Source organism: Aythya marila, assembly GCF_965140915.1.
Source record: "Aythya marila genome assembly, chromosome: 2".
Classification (NCBI taxonomy): domain Eukaryota; kingdom Metazoa; phylum Chordata; class Aves; order Anseriformes; family Anatidae; genus Aythya; species Aythya marila.
Window position 1 is genome coordinate 66,120,526 of NC_139043.1, and position 20,220 is coordinate 66,140,745.

Below are 20,220 nucleotides of genomic sequence, written 5' to 3' on the forward strand. Positions count from 1 at the left end.
TAACTGTTGTGACCCAGTCTTGTTAAACGTAAGTCAAGAAAAGGATGTCAGGGACCCCAAAATTGTAAGATGAAGACAATACCTTTTCTTCTTCACTTGACAGCAAAACCAGGAGCTGTAAGACAATGGTTCCCTGAATGCTGGGCAGGCAGCCTTAACAGTTGCTTTAGCTTCAGCTTTGGAGGACAGCTGATGCACAAAGTTGCCGTACCACTGAAGCCCACAGGCAGCTCTCCACAGCACAGTGAGACAAGAAGACCAACTGCAGTAAGGTTTCCTTCTTTCCAGCCAAAGCCACAGCCGGCTCAATTCTCCAAAGACATGCCAAGCTTTCAGAGGAAGCAGTAAAGTCACACAGACCTGACTCTCCAAAAATGGAGGACTGTCTGGATTTTAAAATGTATTAACCTTTTGTATGAGAGTTATCTTCTTTTATTTCACTTAATAAGCTTTGGTTTTTAATCCAGAAATAATATACCAGAATAGCTACTTCTGAAAATAATCAACTTCCCCAAGGACAGGCCTTAATTTCAACATTAGAAATACCACTGCAACTGCAAGCACTTAAAGAAAGCCATATACTAAGCTTCCAGATTGTACATGAAAATTAATTCACAAATACTAAGGTACTTGTCCTCATATGAATATTCATTTAACTTAATTCATTCATTAATAAAATCATTAATTATACAAAATATGGAATTTTGCTAGAGAAAAGGCAATGTGGCTCCTCAAAGTTACCTTGTCAGTGAAACAGCTTGCATTTTTAATAGCTCATAGCAAAAATGAGCGGTCCCCAAAATTACATAATTCTTTCTGCATTATGAAGATACTGTCTTTGGTCATGCATATTATGCCAGATCTGTAAGAAATCACTGTCAGAGTCCTAATTCTATACATCAGCATCATTATCAACCTGAGTTAACAGCAATACTCAAAACTCATTGAGGTTAAAGTACTATAGGTCTATGTAGGTGCCTTTTTTTTTTTTTGTGTGTGTGTGGGGGGGTACTTGATACATCTGACAATAACTATTCTAATTTGCACTGAAATTCCTGTTTATAGGCAGTTTCTCATTGCCTGAAAAGATGTTATAAGAGAAAGCAGAAAAACTGGGTTTCAAGATTGTAAAGAAATGCTGGTTACTATTTAAAGATGAATCTTCTGAGGAATTTGGTCCTGTCAGCTTCCTTTACAGAAATCTGCAACTACTGATCAATGGACATGAGCAGTTTTCTCAATATGGAAAAAAAAAAAAAAAAAACAAACAAAAAAAAACAGGAATAACATCAAATATTCTACCTCAGGGCACAGCTGACAACTCAAGGAAACATCAGCTACATTACATACACCCTAAATATGTTAATGGGTCACATGCAAGTGCTCCTTAAAAAATGCTGGGCCATATAGCTATGGGACCTCTCAGTATTCTTAGGAAAACACTTTTCTATCACATTTTAGCAAGTAAGTAACAAGTAATTAGTTTCCACTGGCACCCAGAACAGCAGCAGAGGAGTATCTTCACTCTCCATGTTACGCCACTCCTCTTAGTTTCCCAGCCTGCCATCACCACCAAGTAAACAGGCCATGATTTCCCTTAAGTAGAACTATATACAGCACATAAAGTAACTAAATTCACTTGCTGAAATCACTTCGAGTCCAGCAAACACTAATTGCAATCAATTAGGTCACCCCTTTAGTTATGCATTCAAAAATTGAAGTTGCCTTGTTAGTACACGTTCCCAGAACACTTGCACGTGCCTTGTCAAAAATTCAAAGTGTGCAATGTCAAGTTTAATGCCAATTTACAGCTTTGCTTACCCAACATTGTTTTTTTTGTGAGCTACTTCTAAGTGCTAGAACTCTTCTTGTGGTAATGCAAAGTATCCAAATGGGAAAGTACAATCAACTAAAATAATGATAATAATAAATAATAATAAATAATAATAATAATAATAAAGCTTAGGACTGCTACCCACTGTGAAAAGTATGATATAAACAATCTATACAACAACAACAAAGATTAAAATGTTCAAAGTTTCAAGAAACCGAACAGTGTGCATCACTGGGGGGAGAAATGCAGTCTACAAACAGAAAGGGAAGTCTTTAATAAGCCTTCCCATTCAAAACTAAGAATTTCTACTCTAAAACATCCTAGAAAGAACTGGACCATGGTAAAGAATAAAGCATGCTTCTCAAACACAAGAGTATGAATTATCAAATACTGTTTGCATGAGGAAAAGATAAACCAGAAGCCAAATGTTCAAAGCATCCAGCCACTCGCCATGCAGCCTGCAAAACCCAGCCAGCACACCACTTTGTGGGATGAATGTTCACTTGAGAAAGAGAAATGAGACAGAAATAAAATAATAGTCCAGATGAACTGAATATAAAATCATGAATACCCTCACTAAAAGAGATAAATCACTTTGTTCTTTGAATTGACATATTCTCAAGGGTATTTTCAATTAAGAATATGCTTATATATCTCAAGCAGGCCTACTGAGTTCACAATCCCAAAAGCTAGGAAAATTAGTCCTCGCTTCTGTTCAAGTGAAACCCCGATTTATAACTTAAAACAAGCATCTTGCAGATACAGCACTTCACCTGAGAAGCATTTCCTTAAAACATACCTGCTAGCTGCAACTCATGGTGGCCTTCAAGATTCAGGAAATCCTGAGAGAAAACACACCTTCCATATGGCCGTGAAAACTATTAACTGCCAGCATTTTACATATCTCTATTAGAGACTAAGCAATCACTAAACACTGAGCAACTATCAAAAGACCATAGAGTAAAACAATTCCCACAAATCGTAAATCTCAAAAGTAGTTTCTCTCTTTGCACTAAGAAGTCACTTAAGAATCTGAACGCTTTGCCTGTAACTGAGGTAAAACGTACTTATTTCTAAGTACAATTTTATCTTAACTTTGAAAAAGCACACCCGAAGACTATTTAAACACTTTTATTGCAAAAGCTGGAAAACAATTGAGGTGAAAATACCGTCAAGGTGATTAAGAACAGAAAGAGCTACATTGTGGGAAAAAAAGAAAAAAAAAAAAACACGAAAGGAGGCCACTAAAGACCCAATCTATACGTAAATATGGAGAGTGATGAAAGTACAATTGTATTACAACCCTACTAACAAGCAGTATTTGCTTGTTCGTGAAATAACTTTTTAAAGACATCTGACAGAAAATGGCTACTGTTTGTTATGAACCGGATTGTGTTTGTTAGGTGCAGGAGGACAATTTTCTAGCACAGGAGGTCCAGGCGGGCAGGTGCAGGTAGGAAGGATGCCGCGTGCAGGCGGCAGGCAGGCTGACAGCACACCGGGGAAGCCGCAGCAGAGGCCCTGGGCTGCAGACGGAGCATACCAGAGCCTCCCTTCGCCATGTGCCCGCTCGCCGGGGAGCGAAAAATAAAACAAAAATAAAAAAATAAAATGCAGAATTAGGGAGGGGACCGGAAGGGCCGCCACAGGGCGGGCGAGGCGGGAGAGGGGCGGGCGGCACGGCACGGCACGGCACGGCACGGCACCCCTCCCCTCCCCTCCCTTGCCGTACCTCATGCTGTAGGCGCCGGCTCCCAGCTCCTGCCCGATGCCGGAGAGGCTGGCGTCGAAGTCGTGCACCAGCCCGGACTCGATCGCCTCGTCCATCTTCAGCACCCACGCCATCTTCCGCCGCCCCGCGGGAGGGGCCGGACGGGGAGGGGCCGCCGGGGCACGGCGGGAGAGGGAAGGGAAAAGAGGGGACGCGGGAAGGGGGCACCCGCAACTGGCAGCGGCAGCGCGGGGGGACGGGGCTCAGCCCCTAGGGGGCCCCATCAGCATCCCCGGAGGGGCTGGGGGGCCGCCGGCCGCCGCCGCTTCTTCCTCCTCCTCCTCCTCCTCCGCCTCGCCGCTGCTCGCCGCCGCTCGAGCCCCGAGCCAGCTGAGCGGCGCCTCGCGCCGCATCATTCAGCGGGCAGGGAGAAGGAGGCGGCGGCGGCGGGGAGGCCCCCGCTCTGCTGCTGCTGCTGCCGCCGCCGCCACCCGACCAGGAACGGCTGCCCCCGCGCCGCCCCCTGCCTCCGCTTCCTCCACCTCACGCTGCGCCCGCCGCTCACGACAACATGGCGGCCGGCGCCGCGGGGAACGGCCTCACCTCCCCTCCGCCCGGCACCGCCCACTGACCGGCTCTCGGCCAATCGGAAGAGGGAGGAGAGGGGAGAAGGGCGGTGCAGCCAACCCTGGGGGAGGCTTCCTGGGGGGCGGGGCCTCGGATGCGAAGCCCCGCCCTCCACGCTGCGCGGAGAGAGGCTGGCTGGGAGAGTGCTGCTGAAGAGGGAAAGGGGAGCGGGCAGGAAGTGGCGACAGGGCGGCCGTTAGCCTGAGGGGCTGGACGCGCCCGCGGGGCTGCGTGAGGCTGTTAGCGCAGTGCCTGCAACGTGCGCACTGCCAAGCGTTGGGTTTTGGTTACCCTCGGGCCTTTAACTTGGTTCATGGCCCGTATCCTTGGACTTAAATCCCGTTTGTAGGTTTCCAGATGCAGTAAGAGGCTGGTTTTCTCTCTTTTAACAGGCTGAAACAAGTTAAAGCCTAGTGTGTTCAAGTAGCATTGAATTTCTCTTTCTATAATATAAATCTATTTTGTAAAAATAAAATACCTTTATTTTATGCTTCTTTTCTAATTACTTTATATCCTCCAAGGAAATGATCCAAGAGACAGCTAAGCTATAGATAAATAATTACAGTTATATTGCCTAGCAGTTGGAGAATACAAGGAGGGATGCAAGGAAGAACAGGACAGGCTAGTGGGTTATACTTTAATCATGTTCCCTCTGATCCTAAAATACTTGGTCCAATGAAGGGTGCTAATAGGGTGAATAACCTGTAACTTAATCCTAACCCATAACTAGATCCTCTACAAAAAAAAAAATCATATTTTAATAATTCAGGGGATTATGTAATTAATGTTATGAGACATTTCATTCAAATGATTCACCTAGCAAGCAAAGTATAGAAAAGTTTAGAGACTATAAAAGACTATAAAAGTTTAGAGACTATAAATTACATTTTGATCACATAGGAACATGCTGCAAGTAAAATTGCCTTTTTTTTTTTTTTAAAGCTACAAGATAGGGAGACCCTAGTTTCACTAGCAATAAAATGTTAGCTGTTATTCAAAATATTTATATGACAGCCTCAAAGATAAAGAGAAACATGCAGTCCATTATTTATGCTTTCTAAAGAGATTGGTAACTTAAGATTAAACTACCAGTTTCTGCAGAGAATTACCTCAAAGAAAGCTGTAGTGGCATGGGTGTCAGTCTCTTTTCCCAAGTGCCAAGCAATAAGGTAAGAGGAAATGGCCTCAAGTTGTGCCAGCGGAGGTTGAGGTTGTATATTTGGAAATTTTTATTTACAGAAAGGGTTGTGAGGCATTGGAACAGGCTACCCAGGGAAGTGGTTGAGTCACTATCCCTGGAGGTCTTCAAGAACTGTGTAGATGTGCTGCTGAGGGACATGGTTTAGTGGTGGACTTGGCAGCGCTGGGTTAAAGGTTAGACTTGACGATATTAGAGATCTTTTCTAACCTTAATGATTCCCTGATTCTATGAAAATGGTACTGGTATTTTTCCTGCTGTAATTGATTTAAGTGTTCCTTGCCTGCCTCTGGATAGATAAACAGTTTGTCTGCACGTAAGAAGGACATTCAAAAAAGGTACATTTATGAGAAGGGCACGAGCGGGTGCCCAAGTCTCTAACATAGGCAATAACTACCAAGCTACTACAACTTTTAGTCAGAATTGAAAATACTGAAAATATTGCTGGCAAAATACCTCTCTTAAGCCTGGCAAAAATTCAGCAATTATTTCTGTGATGGATTTATTTTATTTATTTCTGAAGATGGGTAACAGGCCAAAAATAGCATTACTAATTCCAGTGACTCTTAAATTACCAAACTGGCAGTTGCTATTCAGCATGCAACAGTTGTGGTACAAGTTAGCTTAAATTCCTATCACTGAAGAATTAGACTTTTAATTGAGACCTCAAACCTTACCTTAGGCAGACATTTCTAGACATAACATGGGTTGTAAAATCAAAGGTGGCATACATAACACCAAAGCCTACTTTTCTAAGTGATACAAAAGATATTGGGAGTTTGCAGAAAACTGAGAGCAGTGAACTTTCTGCTTCTGATGGTTAGAGATAAGTTAAGAGCAAAATCCAAGACCAGATAAACCAGATCCAGTTTGACTTATGCGTAGCAAAAGTGGTTTATCTACTTACATTACATAGTAATGTAATTAAGCTACATAGTAGTTAGAAGACATAAATTTATATGATTTTTTTTTAATAGGTGTTGGTTTCTTCTGTCACAAATTCCAATCTCTACTGAAGATAACATGAGCAGATACAGTAAGACCCATTCTCTTGCAGTTCAGCCTTCAAAAGTTTGCCCATAATAAGCCGAGTGTTAATATTTCTGTTATCATTTGTTATTTTAGGATGTAAAGTAACTTGTTCAATTAAATGATGGTTATTGTAATGCAAACATTATTTTCTTTAGCATTATGTCTATCCCTGGATTATTTGCAAGTTTTCACTGGAGGTTTTCAGTCTATGTTTGCGGGTTTTGTTGCTTTTAAAGTACAGGCCTTTGATGTGTTTGATTTCTTTGGGGCAGGTTCCTGGCTCAGTCCCTTTCTCAGATCATCTGCTGAGGATCAACCATGCATACAAGCACCACTTCCCAGCCAGATCTAACCAACTCCAGTGTACAGAGTTGTACCTACAGTGCAAATCAGCTCAGGTACCCAATCTAAATCTCTGTGTAATTACCATGCAGCCTTCTCAGCTTTTGGCAAAACAGTTTAAAATATCTTTAGATGGATAGCAAGTACAAACAAAAACCTCAAAAACATTTTTTCTATTCATTTCACTTTAACTAGCTAACTAGTCTTGTGATTTTTTAACGCCTACAGTTGACATTCTGCATATTGTAGTATGAATGGTAGCTGCTTCCATAGCTTTTTCTTAATCCTAATCTTTCTGTTACTCTTCCCATAATTTCACTTTCAGAATAATTTTTTCCAAAACATTTATATTGGCCTTATATTGAGGGTAAGGAGAGTTCAAGATATCTTGAAGTCCAAGCAAATAAAGAAAACAGATGCCTATTGCCAAAGTAAAATTATTCTTTTTCTTCATAAGCAATAATCAGTCCTGACTGGGAAAATTAAGTTGTCACATAAAATTCCTATTCTGCAACTCAAGCAATATAAACCCCACGTGGAGTCTCACAAGTTAGGCACCTGAACATTTTTTGAGGATTAGATTGCAGAATTTGTGCCTTACTCATAAACGTATGCTCATCAGTAAGGCTGAGAGCAGAGGTTGTGGAACGGAAGACTCTGTATACCTTATAAAATAATAGTTTTTTCCTCCTGATTCCTTCCCAAGCTTTGCCTGCATAAACATCATACAAACCTTTTCCCATGCCTAGTGAAATGGTCTAAAACAAGACTTAAGCATTCTGAGATCTCAAATTGCTTATGTAACCCTTCAAGCAAGTTAAATCCAGAAGCCTGACTTCTCATAAGTGATATTCCGTGTCGCCTTCCCATTCCATTTCTACACATCCCTATCACCATTTCAGCAGGACTTGTGACTTCAGAGCAAATCTCTTTCTTAACACAAATGAGCTTCCTCAAAAAACTCTTCCAACTATATTCCCAGGAAGGGCTTGATAGGAAGATACCCTGAGCCCACACCCACCAATTGTACTTGAAGAACTGATATAACAGAGGGTAGGCGCATACAGTAGGAACCTGGTTATGCAAATATATCTGCGTAGATGTGTCTCAAGAATGGTTTTATTACTGGGATATGGGAGAAGGCAGAAGGGGGAAGAAGGGATCCTGAGATGCCCCTTTCTTCATCTGCTCTCCACTAATACTGACCAGCATGCTCAGCTCAAGTCAATTGCACTTTCTGAGTAAACTTTACTGATGTCCAGATGTGGGACCACAGCATGGCAAAGGATGTGATGGAACCAAACAACTTTATGGTTATGGCCAGATTGAAACCTAGTGCCTAAACAGGTTTTTATCCATTCTGCTTAAGGTCATCAGCCTCGAGGGCTAATCTTCTTAGCTACTATACGCAACCCATAATTTATGGAAGTATCCCTCCCTATGTTGTATTTCAATACAAAACACAGATGCACACTGCCACCCAAACCTACAGTTCAAATGTGTGTGGGAAGAGTAACTTCAAAGGGACTTGGAATGGCAGATCTTGAGATAAGCGTGGTGGTGGGCAACAGAAGCAAATACAGGGGTAGCAGCAAAGACAGACAAGGACACAGTGAAAATGGGCCCTAAGTGAATGAGGTTCGGAAACAAAAGCAAGAGGAGACACCTCCTCTGTGCTGAACAGCACTGAAGAAGGGAGTGGGAATGGAGCTGTGCGTGGAAGTCCTCACTTACCCTTGCTATTTGGCTCCTTTTGCAGAGCTATTCATGTCACCTGCAAGCAGGACTCTGTCAGGAAACTCCTGCACCTATTCTTCATGTCTGGTTTACTGTCCGAGTCAATAGAAACAGCACTATGTTTGCTACATATTTGTGTTAGCCAATCCAAATTTCACATCACCCTGACCCTTCCATTGAAATGGACTGATGAGGTAAAATTCCACTGAAAAATGTCATTAGTTTAACATTTTTGGTTATCAGAACCCAGGTATCACTTAATTTCCTTGCATTTTTAAAACAAAATTTGGCATATTTCTGACAAAAGCATGCTCCTCAACAATTCTACAAGACCAGAAGTAATATCGTGATATGGTACTAGGCGTGAGACTACCAACAAGTATGGTACTAGGCATGAGACTACCAACAAGTAAATACCCATATCAAAATATACATGTATTATTAAACACTATCATGTTTACACACATTGTAATTAGTGGAAAAGTAATAAGCTAAAGTTTAATACAGAGAGTGTTATAAATTGAAACTCAATTAACATCAAGGTAATCTGGAATCTATGTATCTCTTGTCAAAGCGTAATCATTTTAATTATATGAAAAATTTTGAATAGTGTACACAGATATTTTAGTCATGAAGAGGTGAAGTAAGTTCATAGGGATATGCTGATGCAATAAGCTATATATTGCATCAGAATTTCAATGCAAAGTGTTCAACCAGTGTATCTGGCCTGAGACTAGAAGTGGCCCGTATTCCTGATCCTGCATATCGATATGCAGCTTCAATAGACAAAATGCATTTTTCAACATAGATACGAACCACCAAGGTGTCAATAAGTCTGTATGACTTCATACAGAGTTTTACCTTTAGACTACAAACAAAATTTGAAAGAGAAACATTTAACACATTTATGAATATCACATGAACACATTTTGTTGCACATACTTATGGTGGCAGAGTTGTGAAGATAATGAAAATGCAGTAAAGCAAATCTCCACTGTGGTGACTCCACTGCACAACCTTTTGTCAGTGGGTCTGTGACCACCAACTCTGTTAGAAGGCTTGAACCTGTGAATTAGCAAAGGCTCTGTAGTCTACGTTATTGTGTGTTAGACCATTTCAATTATTATCATTAAAGTCATCCCCAATCATTTTTTTCTTACCGCAGGTAGCTGCTGTTACTGGTGGGATACTGGTGATGGTGATAATGTTCAGGCTGGTTGTGCCAGAAAAGCATTTTGGGATGAGATGAGGCGTTGTGCTCAAAGAGATGGTCACTGCAGTGATGGGAAAAGAGAAAATAAACACACACATTCAAATTAAAGTTGCAGTTGGTTCCTCTCACACCTTTATATTTAGCCTCTGCCACCAAGTTTGCAGGTGTCACCCTCTCCAGAAGAGGCAAACAGCTAAAGTCTTGCCTGGTTCCCACCTCCTCTCCTGCTCCTCAGCCTTACTGCCTTGTCAGCTGCTGCTCAGCTGCAGGGCTTTATTACCAGCTGGTGTGATGTCAGGTGCAGCCCAGACTTGACCAGCATTGCCCTTTCTCTCCTCTCCTCTCCCACACCATCACTGTGCAGAACTGCACATGACAGAGCCAGGAGAAAGAGCAATTCCGCAGCACTGCTGCCCCAGAGAGGCAGACAGCTTTCCCTACACACAGTCCACTTGAAGCACACAAAAAACAGAATGTGTGTAGGCATGACTGGAGCAAAAAAAAAAAAAGGAGGGGGAATATGCATTGATGTCTTTAAGACAAGCAAAATAGTTTTGCACCCCTGTTTAGACTGTATCCCTTTTACCTTTTCATTCTGTACATCTGTTCAAGTGCCAGATTACAACATAGTATACCTTACAGTTATTTTATTGTCATTAAAAATACAAAATAAAAAACCAACAGAACACTGTCAAACTGCAAGGAAAATACTTACTACAACTCCCCCTCATGCCCCCAGCCACACACGCACTCTGAGGAAAAATCATATTCAGATGCAAACCAGCTGCTTGGTGCACCCATGTCTCAGGGCCATTTGCTTGCCCAGGATTGCAGCTAGGATGGTAGTATGAACTTTAAAACAAACAAAATAGTACTGATCCTGCTAAGACTTTAGCACTCAGAGTTGAGGGCACACATCCAAAAAACTCAGCTGAATAGTTACCTGCAGAGGGAGCCCACTCTGCTTGAAATAGAAAGGACTATTGAAAAATAGGAATAGTTTGCCGTTATTTTATTTTATTTTATTTTTTTTAATATCTCCTCCTCCTCCCCCCCCCTCCCCCCAAGCATTGCTCGGTCACTGCAGTTCATTCTATAAAAGATACTTCAAGAAGTTATTGCAATATTGTGAAAACACTCCAATATGAAAATTAGTATAACAAGGAGCAAGGCTCTGGGGAAAAAAATAAAAGGAATTTTTAGAGTGCTAGCAATAAACAGCAGTCAAAATACTTCAGACAAATAAGTTATGTTTTTCCTCTTTTTGGTGATAGTTCTTTGTTTTTTCATAACGAGGCAGTTCCCCCTTTTACCTTACCGTTTTTATTCAACATCAAACAATGCAAACATGATGCAAACACAAGAATAACAATAAAAGAGGAACTGTAAATACAGGAAGAGAAAGAAACAATCACATGTGATACTGTCTAGAAAAGATGACAAGAATTGTGACTGCTGGTTTGGTGATTTTGAGATTGTTCTCCATGAGGAATGAAGGTACCTCAAGGAGGGCTCTCAGGACACAGTTGCACTTGCATACATGAGCTGATCTTTGCTCCAGCAAGGATGAGAGCTGGATAAATATTTTCAAGGTTAGTTTTTCCACTTACAACTCTGTGTGTGAACGAGCATCTTTGAACAAGTATAAAGGGCTGCACAAACTCCTGTTTTCACTGATTGCTTCTGCATTTTCTAATAATTAAATTTGATTTCAGAAACAGTAGATATCCTGGTATTCGGTTTGCTTCATCTATCATCAAGTTGTAAAACACAATCACTGTGTGTTACATGCGTACAGCACATTTTATTTGGAAGCCTCATTTTCCCTTTGCACTGATTATTAGTAAGGATTACACATTCCAGAAACATTCACAATCTTCCATTGGGGATGTTGTGAGCTTCCCATGACCTCTCACAAGAGGGCACCTGTTTTGTTCTGTGACTTGTATTTCTCTTGAAAGGAAAGAGTACTAACAGAAGTTCTCCTTATCTTGAAAGACTTTGAGTCCGTAGCAGGGTGGCTCCCACTTCTAACTGTACCCCAAAGGGCACGTGTGGCTTTGAATCATCAGGCACTTTATCCCCCCAAAATTAGTCTGTTGCTTTTTTTGACAGATGTCAGTTTAGCAAAATGCAGGTGGAAACACAAATAATAACACTAACACGACATATCAGAAGTCCTAGATCTGTACTGACCTCAAGACAGCCTGTTGTGGCTGAAAATAACTAATGCTGTAATGGGAGTCCAGGCTGGCAGGTGCAGATTAGGCTGCAGGCCTGGGTTTAGCCTGTCTGAGGGCAGATAGTGAGCAGGAGCTTAATCAGAAAAAACAAAATAGGAGCATCACAACAAATGTGCCCATTTAGTGTCAGCTTCATTTGATTTTTCAAGAGTTATGCTTATACTGACTAAAAATAACTGAGCCACTGCTTCTATCTAAAGAAGCTGCTGTCTCAAGGAGAAGAGGTATTTATTAGTAGAGGGTGTGATGATGAAGACTATTCTGATCATATGTATTGTGTCCAGCTTAGTTTCTAAGGCCCTGCTTCTTCTAAAACGTGGAAGTTCAAGGCCTGTGTTAAGGGTACCCCTCGTGGTGTGCAAACTATTTCAAACTTTTGTGTGGCTGCCACTACTGGCCATTGTACCCCACTGCAACCACGGCTCCTGATGGCATAGAGGCAAAGCAAGACTGAAGCTTGTGGACTGTCATGTAAAACCACGTTGCTAATTCAGCAGGGTGACAGCTACACCAATCCATTTAATTGGAGTTGCATATTCTAATATTTAAAAGGCTTTATGGTTGTTATGGCAGTTGCACAAGTAGGCACGTCACAGTTTAAAAGGTGACTGTTGCAAGTTTCTCCTACTTTGCAGAAGCCACTACCATCCTCCAACTTTGGAAACACAAAAGTCATCGTTTCCTCAATTCTTGGTCATCAACAAATACAACTTAAACATTTTATCAGGAAAGATGGCTTGGGTGGAGGTAGGCATTTGCCATTGCAAAGAAGCTCAACTTCCTGAAACTATCTATCCCACCATATCTTTTAAGACATCTTTCTGAGTCCCTCTTCATCAATTCAATTGCAGGCATTTGTAGCTTGAAATATAAAATACATAAACACACGCTAACACAGCAGTGTGACATCACGCATACTACACAGTGCCTGGAATTCAGAATACCTGGCTCAAATCAAGGTATATTTCACCAGGTTACCTTCCTCTTTTGTAGAAAATTTGCTTTTCTCCCCCTACTATGGGTTGGCAAGGGGCTTGATTCTTCACTCATAGAAGCTTTGAGTTCCTTGTAAGGAAAGCACTAGACAGAGCATGCAGAAAGTGTTAAGAAAACATTACTATTAAAACTGAAATTAAACATTAAAAAAAAATCCACTCAGCAATTAGTACTTCATGGTCTTGTATTTTGACTGATCTTCCTTGCAAGCAGTATATGGGGATAAAATTTCAACTACAGTATAACTTCATTTTTTTTACATCAGGCTAACTTCCCACATTGTATTCAATTCCGACATTTTGCTTTGTGAAGTACTGTGTATTCCCCACACCCACACCTGCTGCCCTTGACTAACCTCTAGACATAAAGGTATGTAGTTACCTAGTTGTGCAAGTTTGGGGACAAATAAGGTGAGTTTTTAGCACTGTACTGTTTATTGTTAAGGGGTTATTTTTGTTTCTTGGTTTATAATCTGCCCCATAAGTACTAAGCAGGTTTCAGCAAAGGAGCATTGTATACACAAACAACAAGAGACTATTTATTTAAAACATCTCTTGCTTCAAGGCTTGTGTATAGCATGCACGGTCCAAGCTGAAATTTGAGGTGGGGAGGCTAATGTTTTACTAACAGGTGTATCTGTGCTAAGTACTTCAACATACGGTGCCTGAAAAGTTTTATTGGATTTTTCCATGAGCAGCATCCAAATTGACATCTAAGTAGCAAATCAAATGATGCCTTAGTAATCTTTTTTTTTTTTTTTTTTTTAATATATAGAGCAATCAGTATCCTCACTTAACTTTGTGACTACCCTTCTGCGAACTACAGCAAATGACAATTTTATTAAAATTGTTTACATACGCAGAATGTCCTCCTTGACATTTGTTTTTGGCAAGTAAAAAAATATTCCACAGACAACACTGCATGAAAAAATTCAATTCAGCACCACATAAAACATTGTAATCTCACAGACTACGGATATATTCTGAGGATCTTTTTTTCAATAAAGTTTTTGCTGTCAAGTGATGACTTTTAGTTCTGCTTGAAATACTAGTATTTGGATTTGAAGACTGCTGTGGCAATGCCAGCTTGCTACGTGATCTGACACCATGTACAGAAGAGATGGTTCAGCTCCTTCTAATTCCTAATGGAAAGGATCCCTTATACCTGAGGAATCTGTGGTACCCAGCCAGGTCTAATGTTTTCTAGCAGTGTGCTACAAGCAATTTAAAACATGCAAATCTTCAATTGAAACAGACATATCCAGTTCCCCCCCAGACACAGACATGTATTTCAACTATTTAAATCAAGTTAAAATTGTTTTTTCCTCATCTTCCCTGATATTTTAGCACGTACTAGATATAAATATCTAGTATATATAAATATCTAAATACATATAGTATAAAGATATATACTAGATACTTAATAAACTAGATACTAGATGTCTTTTTTTAGTCGTCCTCACCCCCCATAAAGGGGGTCACTCAAGGCCTGGGACGTTGACCTTAGCCAACATCTCTGGCATAAGTTTCTGATCCCAGAATGCTGCCAGAGAACCAGTCTGAGATCATTCCCCAGTCTGATTTGTCTGCAACAGACAGAGATGAACAGATTGTGAGGGAATACCTACTAATCAGTCTAGTTGACTTTTGATGTCTGTCCGCTGCCTGATGTACATGTACATTTTTGTTTTTACTGGTATATATCCTCCTTGGCAAGACAGGGGCAACCTTTGAACTGATCTTGACACAGTTAACAGAGCTGACTGGAGTACTGATTTCAGTAGGAGTTTATGGAGGTACGAAGATTTCTGTTGGTGGATAAAAGCAAGATCTAGAAAAGGAAGCAAAATAAAATGAAAGACTTACGAATCTTTGATGCCTAATATAAAGTTTAATTACCCTTCTACCTCCTGACGATAGTAACACATCTCGATATTTCATGTAGATAATGCTGTTTTTTCCACTGAAGAAAGGTATTTTCCATATATCTCTACCCAGCATTATTCTCAATCTTACTCCCTCAAAATATGCTTTATTAGGATCACTTGCATCTACTTAAAATACATCATTAATTTTATTTTTGATAGAAGTCATGTTATTCAAGACTGCTTGCCAAATAGCATTTCAAAGTTTCCAAGAGTTACTGTTTAACAGCCATTTACAAATTAAGTTGTGATTGTGTCTGAGCCATAGTATGTAAGTTCTAAGTAAACATGCTCATTACCCTAAAATCCTATTGATAAATGAAGCAACTTCAATAGTTGGGGGTAACCCAAGCTGCAGAGTCTGGGAACCCCGAGGTCTTAAAATATTTCAGTATACATGGGTAAACAAGATGTATAGAAAAAAGGCAAATTAAGTTCTTTTTTTTTTTTTGTACTTGCCAGACTACCACAACTTCCCAAACTTCCCAAATTACTGAAAACCATCCATGTTCTAACAACAAAGATTCACTTAAGAGAATATTTGTCATATAAGATACATACTTAAAAGCACATGCTTCTACAAATGCAGAAGGCATGATTACAAAATTCAGATGGGAACAAAGTAAGAAGTTTTCTTTAGAGAACATAGTATGAATACTAATACTAATCAGTTTACCAGTTCAGTTGGGAAAAAGCATGTTTTATTTCTCCAGATAATCCTCCCGTTCCCAAACTGCCTATCTATCCTCATCTTATTTTTACTGTATTCTATGCTTCTGTTTGCTAAATCTCAGCCTAGCACAGCCAACCAAACCATACTTTCTAACCCGTCAGAGGGATTACCTGTAGCATAATTCACATTTATTCCTCATTTTATCTTTTATGATTATTTTCAAAGGGACAATGATATATTCAAAATCTGAATTCTTTTGCTGACAATTAACTGTGAGCACGTCAAGCCTTGAATCTCTACACACTTTCTACATTGATGAGTTTGTGAATTTACTCGAACATTTAAACATTCATAGAAGATGCTAAGAATGTGCAAGTCTTTAAGGATAAAAGTGTGTGTTCTTTTCACTCTGGAACTCAGACCACAAATAATAAACATGACTCAATCTGTTCCAGTCTTTATCTTTAAAAACAAACAAGCAACCAAACTCAGGAAAATTTACATGATCAATTCTCTTCCAATTTACATTTACTATCCCAATTTCAGCTGAACAGATGTTACCCAAAATTATCTAAAGCAAATGACATCCAAGTCCAAGACATTCAAGACGTGCATTTCCTATCCTGATTCTGCATATAGTTTTCTTTCCTTTTTTTTTTTTTTTTTTTTAAGCCTGAAACCACCCTTTAAGAATCACATTTCAGTATGCAAACCACTGCAATGATCTATCATTACAGAATATTAAGACAGCCTTTTTGAAAAAGAACAATACTAATTGTCCTAATTTTTTCACAGGTCTTTATGCCTTTTTTTTTTTTTTTTTTTTTTTTTTTTTAAGATAAACCACCTCCAGTACAAACATAAGGTATGACTAATCATAGCTCAATGTTAATTGAGCTATTGTCTATTTGGGGTATAGGAAATGAAGGCAAAAAACAATGCGGTGAATCTGGTAACTGGCCGCAGTGGAGAACATTTTGTTGCAAATTCTTCTGGCTTCATGTAATACAAACACGTTCTATCCACATACAGCGGTCCCATCTTTGTTGGAAACAGAACTAGTTGTATTGTAACTAAAATATTCATTTAAATATATTGCATTTAGATTTTCAGTACATGGGATATCACACTTAGAACGTTTAAAGATGTCTTAGAAGCACAACTGAGGGACAAACTTTGTGAAAATATCTCCTCTCCTCCCCCTGGAACAAAATTTTTCAGTCATAGGGGAAAAAAACATTTCTTTCTTACCAACATTTTTTTTTACAGATAAAAAGTTATGTTCATCCAGAATATATATGGTATGTTTCGATAAACTTATTTTTCAGTATGAAATAACATCTTCAAAAAGATGACAGAGCAAAGTCATTGTGAAATGATCATTTGAAATAAATAATACCTATAGAAAAAGCAGGAATAATATATGGAACTATTAAACTTAGAATGTGTGCGTTTTTTTTTTTAAATGTTCTGATGTGTAATCAAAATGTAAACTACAAGATCTTTAACTAAAAATATGTGACATATTAAAAAAATAAAATGCAAGCAATGCAATAGTGTACAAATAAATGAAATAGTAAACAAGAAGCCTGCTGAAATGAAGGAAACATGGTGTCCATTAAAGATAATATGCAACTTCCAAAAACCATTTTTGTCTAGCATACCTATATTCACACCATATTCTCAAATGCTAAGTCAATTTACTAACAGAGTATCTAAAAGAACATCATTTGGACACACAAAACACGAAGATTATTGTTTTAAAACCAATCTTGTTTCTGTCACCTTTATAATCTTTCTTATAGCGTGTGATCAAATGAAACAGAAAACCAGAATGTATACATTGTTGTTTTTTTTTTTTTTTTTTTTTTTTAAGTAATGTTATGTACATTTTATTGCCAGTATATGCACAATGGTAAGCATAGAACTATAAATACACAATGCAATTAAACAGTAGAAAACAACAAGAAATGTTACACATAACAGAGGAAAGAAAGAGGAGATGCTATCTTCTTGGTGTAGGTGTTAAAAAGGGCTAGTGATGACTTACAACAGTCTCTTTTTTTTCCCCGCTCTTCACATATATTTCTATAACTTTTCCTCCAAATAAATCTCTGCAATGGCACTGCTTCTTTAACAACATCTCAGCTTTTTCTATCAGATTCACTTCAATCTTAAGTGAAAACAATCTTTTGTGTAACTACAAGCATCTGACAATTTTTATTCAGTTTTGTTTTTCAGGGTACCTAGCAAATAAAGTGTATAATTAGTTTCTTATAATATTTGGCTTCGTGTTGAAGAATAGAGTTTTGAATATGCATTAAGTCATCATTTGGGGAAAAAAAAAAATCTTGTAGATAGTTCTTCTACTGGGTGCTATACGCAGCAGCTCACTGAAGAGGTAGAGAGAATTTTAGCCTAGTATAGATCATCATCCTTGGCACTACTATTTTCTCTCTTACCATGATACACTTCCTACAACTAGATAACACAACAGTCAAAGGGAAAAGAAGCTAGGGAAAAAAGTTACCACCATTTCTGGGAAGGGTTCTACTTCATCCCAGTTCTCAGTTAACTTGTTGCTTATATCCAAGACAATTAAAAAAAAAAAAAAAAAAAAAGAAAAAAAGACAACATTGAGGGACACATTTACTCGATCCTTGCTCTCTTTCCATTATTAAGTTCATAAATACAAAGAACCATTATTCACAATAAACTCTTTTTCAAAAATGGAAAAACAAACCCTGGAAATATTTCCACACCTTAATCCAGATGGGTCTTGAGGATGCTATTCAAGAAAACCATGCAAATAGTCTGGTGCAGCTTTCCCACCTCATCCAAAATATATAATTTTTAAAATTAAAAGGTGGCAAGATCCATAGCATTTATGACTATTCCCCCTCCCCTCTTTTTAAATTCAATGCAGAAAATCTTGGTGCTTTTAGGAAGTTAACAAATAAATAGTCTTCTGCACTATTGTCATAAAATCCCATGTGAGTTACAATACACGACTACTGGTTCCAGCAATTAGGTTGAAAGGAAACATTCTAGTGATAAATACATACTGAGCATGCTTGGGCAGAGCACTCCATTCTGAAGCATCCTGCTTGAAGAACGAAAGGTGACAAGGATGGTTCACGTCCATCAAGTGACCATTAACTCCCCTGCTAAAAAGCAGACTGCCACACTATCACTGGGTTGGCAGTGCTACCCTGAAAGGGCTGTCTTCCACACTAGGAGGTACTGGTTGTACCAGCCCTCTGCTGCGCACACTAAATTCTTATTTATGCAACAAACATACAACCAATGAACAACATCACTTTTACAGAACTGGATCAAGCCAGCTTTTTTATAGGCATATTTCTCAATCTCCAGAATATCCTGAACAAGCCGTAAATAAGATGATGAACCACCAACAGTGACCGAGTCTCACTGCAGTTCAGACTAGTTCTGCCTTGTTTCACATCACTTCTTGTTTCTAGTGAAGGACATGATACTCAAACAAAACAGTAATAAAAACAATGTTATCTGCAGCTGAGTAAAAGCAATGGAACTTATATTTTAACTTCTGAAGCTTAAAGCATACCTTTTTAATTAGGGTAAAAAATGTTTTTAATACAGTAACACTGGCAAAAGTTAACGGGAAGACACAGAGGATTGTGAACAGGATAAATGATGTATTAGATTATTTATAAATTTTATTTTGCTTTGATCAACAGATGTTAATACTGTTTTTTCCTTGGATTTGGAATAATTCTATTGCAACAGTCACATGCAGGCTGAAGACAGCCAATGGTTAAAGAAAAAAAAGGGAGGAAAATGAGAAAAAAAATGGTTCCAAATGTCGTAAGATTTTTCCTTGCACTTGAAGAGGGACTGGCCCTTGCTTTAAGAGACCCGGTTAACTCCTGTCAGCTTCATTAGCTTTGTCCAGACATATCTGCTGTTGCATCCCCTGGTCCAGAGCCTGTTTGTGCACGCTTGATGTAAAGGTTCAGTAATTTCATCTGCAAATTTAAGCCAGAAATTTGCTTTAGTTAGTATTTACAAACTGTACATACTACAGGAATGACACACCAAAGTAAACATTAATTTTGCTTTCAGGAAAAAAATGGTTTATGTTACATAATTAACTGGAAGGTAACATACTTAACAATAAAAATATTAAACACAGACAATTTCTCACAAGGAAACAGGTCAAGCAGCATTAGGGATGTAAATAAAGTGATCTAAGTTAGCTAAATTAAAATGGGTGGATTATTTTCCCCGAATTACAATGCTGTTCTGAAATGAAGGAGGAAAAAAAAACTACCTTAGGCGAATGTTGAGGTTTTAAGCCTCTAGTTACATTTGATTTTCTTGTACCTACTAAATCTTCCAATACTGCCTAGAAATACACTCAGTGCCATCACTGCCAGAGAGTATTCTTAAGATGCAACTGTCTTATTCAAAGATACACAAAATTAATTGTCCCGTTTTATTCCCAAGGACAGACTCCCAACACACCTGTTTGCATGTAAACAACAGTATGTACAAGATGTCAATAAAACCCTAACCTTCCTGAACCAAAAAGGAACAAAGGGTTTCCCCTGCCCCCAAATTCGTGATACTGAAAGGTCTAATGAAAGCAAAACAATAAGGAGGGAAAATAAACTGTGGAATATAACATTTGCATTTGACATTTAATGCT

General features: G+C 39.0%; 2 protein-coding genes across 18 annotated transcripts in view; both read right to left on the bottom strand.

The window, feature by feature from the left end:
* The window catches only part of UBP1 (upstream binding protein 1), a 53,228-nt gene extending 34,159 nt beyond the window's left edge, over positions 1-19,069 (bottom strand). For 3 of the 6 annotated variants that reach the window (XM_082754960.1, XM_082754959.1, XM_082754962.1), the window contains exons 1-2: positions 18,596-19,069; positions 9,642-9,755 (exon numbers count right to left, since the gene is read on the bottom strand). In XM_082754960.1, coding sequence (XP_082611086.1) covers positions 9,642-9,755; positions 18,596-18,675 — 194 coding nt within the window. In that variant the 5' untranslated portion in view covers positions 18,676-19,069. Of the gene's footprint in view, positions 1-3,566; positions 4,155-9,641; positions 9,756-18,595 lie in introns of those variants that run through there. The other 3 variants (XM_082754961.1, XM_082754964.1, XM_082754963.1) reach the window with 3 other exon arrangements.
* Positions 19,070-19,210: 141 nt separating this feature from the next.
* Positions 19,211-20,220, bottom strand: part of CLASP2 (cytoplasmic linker associated protein 2) — a 136,708-nt gene continuing 135,698 nt past the window's right edge. For all 12 annotated transcript variants that reach the window (XM_082754919.1, XM_082754920.1, XM_082754928.1 and 9 more), the window contains one exon: positions 19,211-19,537. In XM_082754919.1, the coding sequence (XP_082611045.1) occupies positions 19,451-19,537 (87 nt within the window). In that variant the 3' untranslated portion in view covers positions 19,211-19,450. The remainder of the gene's footprint in view (positions 19,538-20,220) is intronic.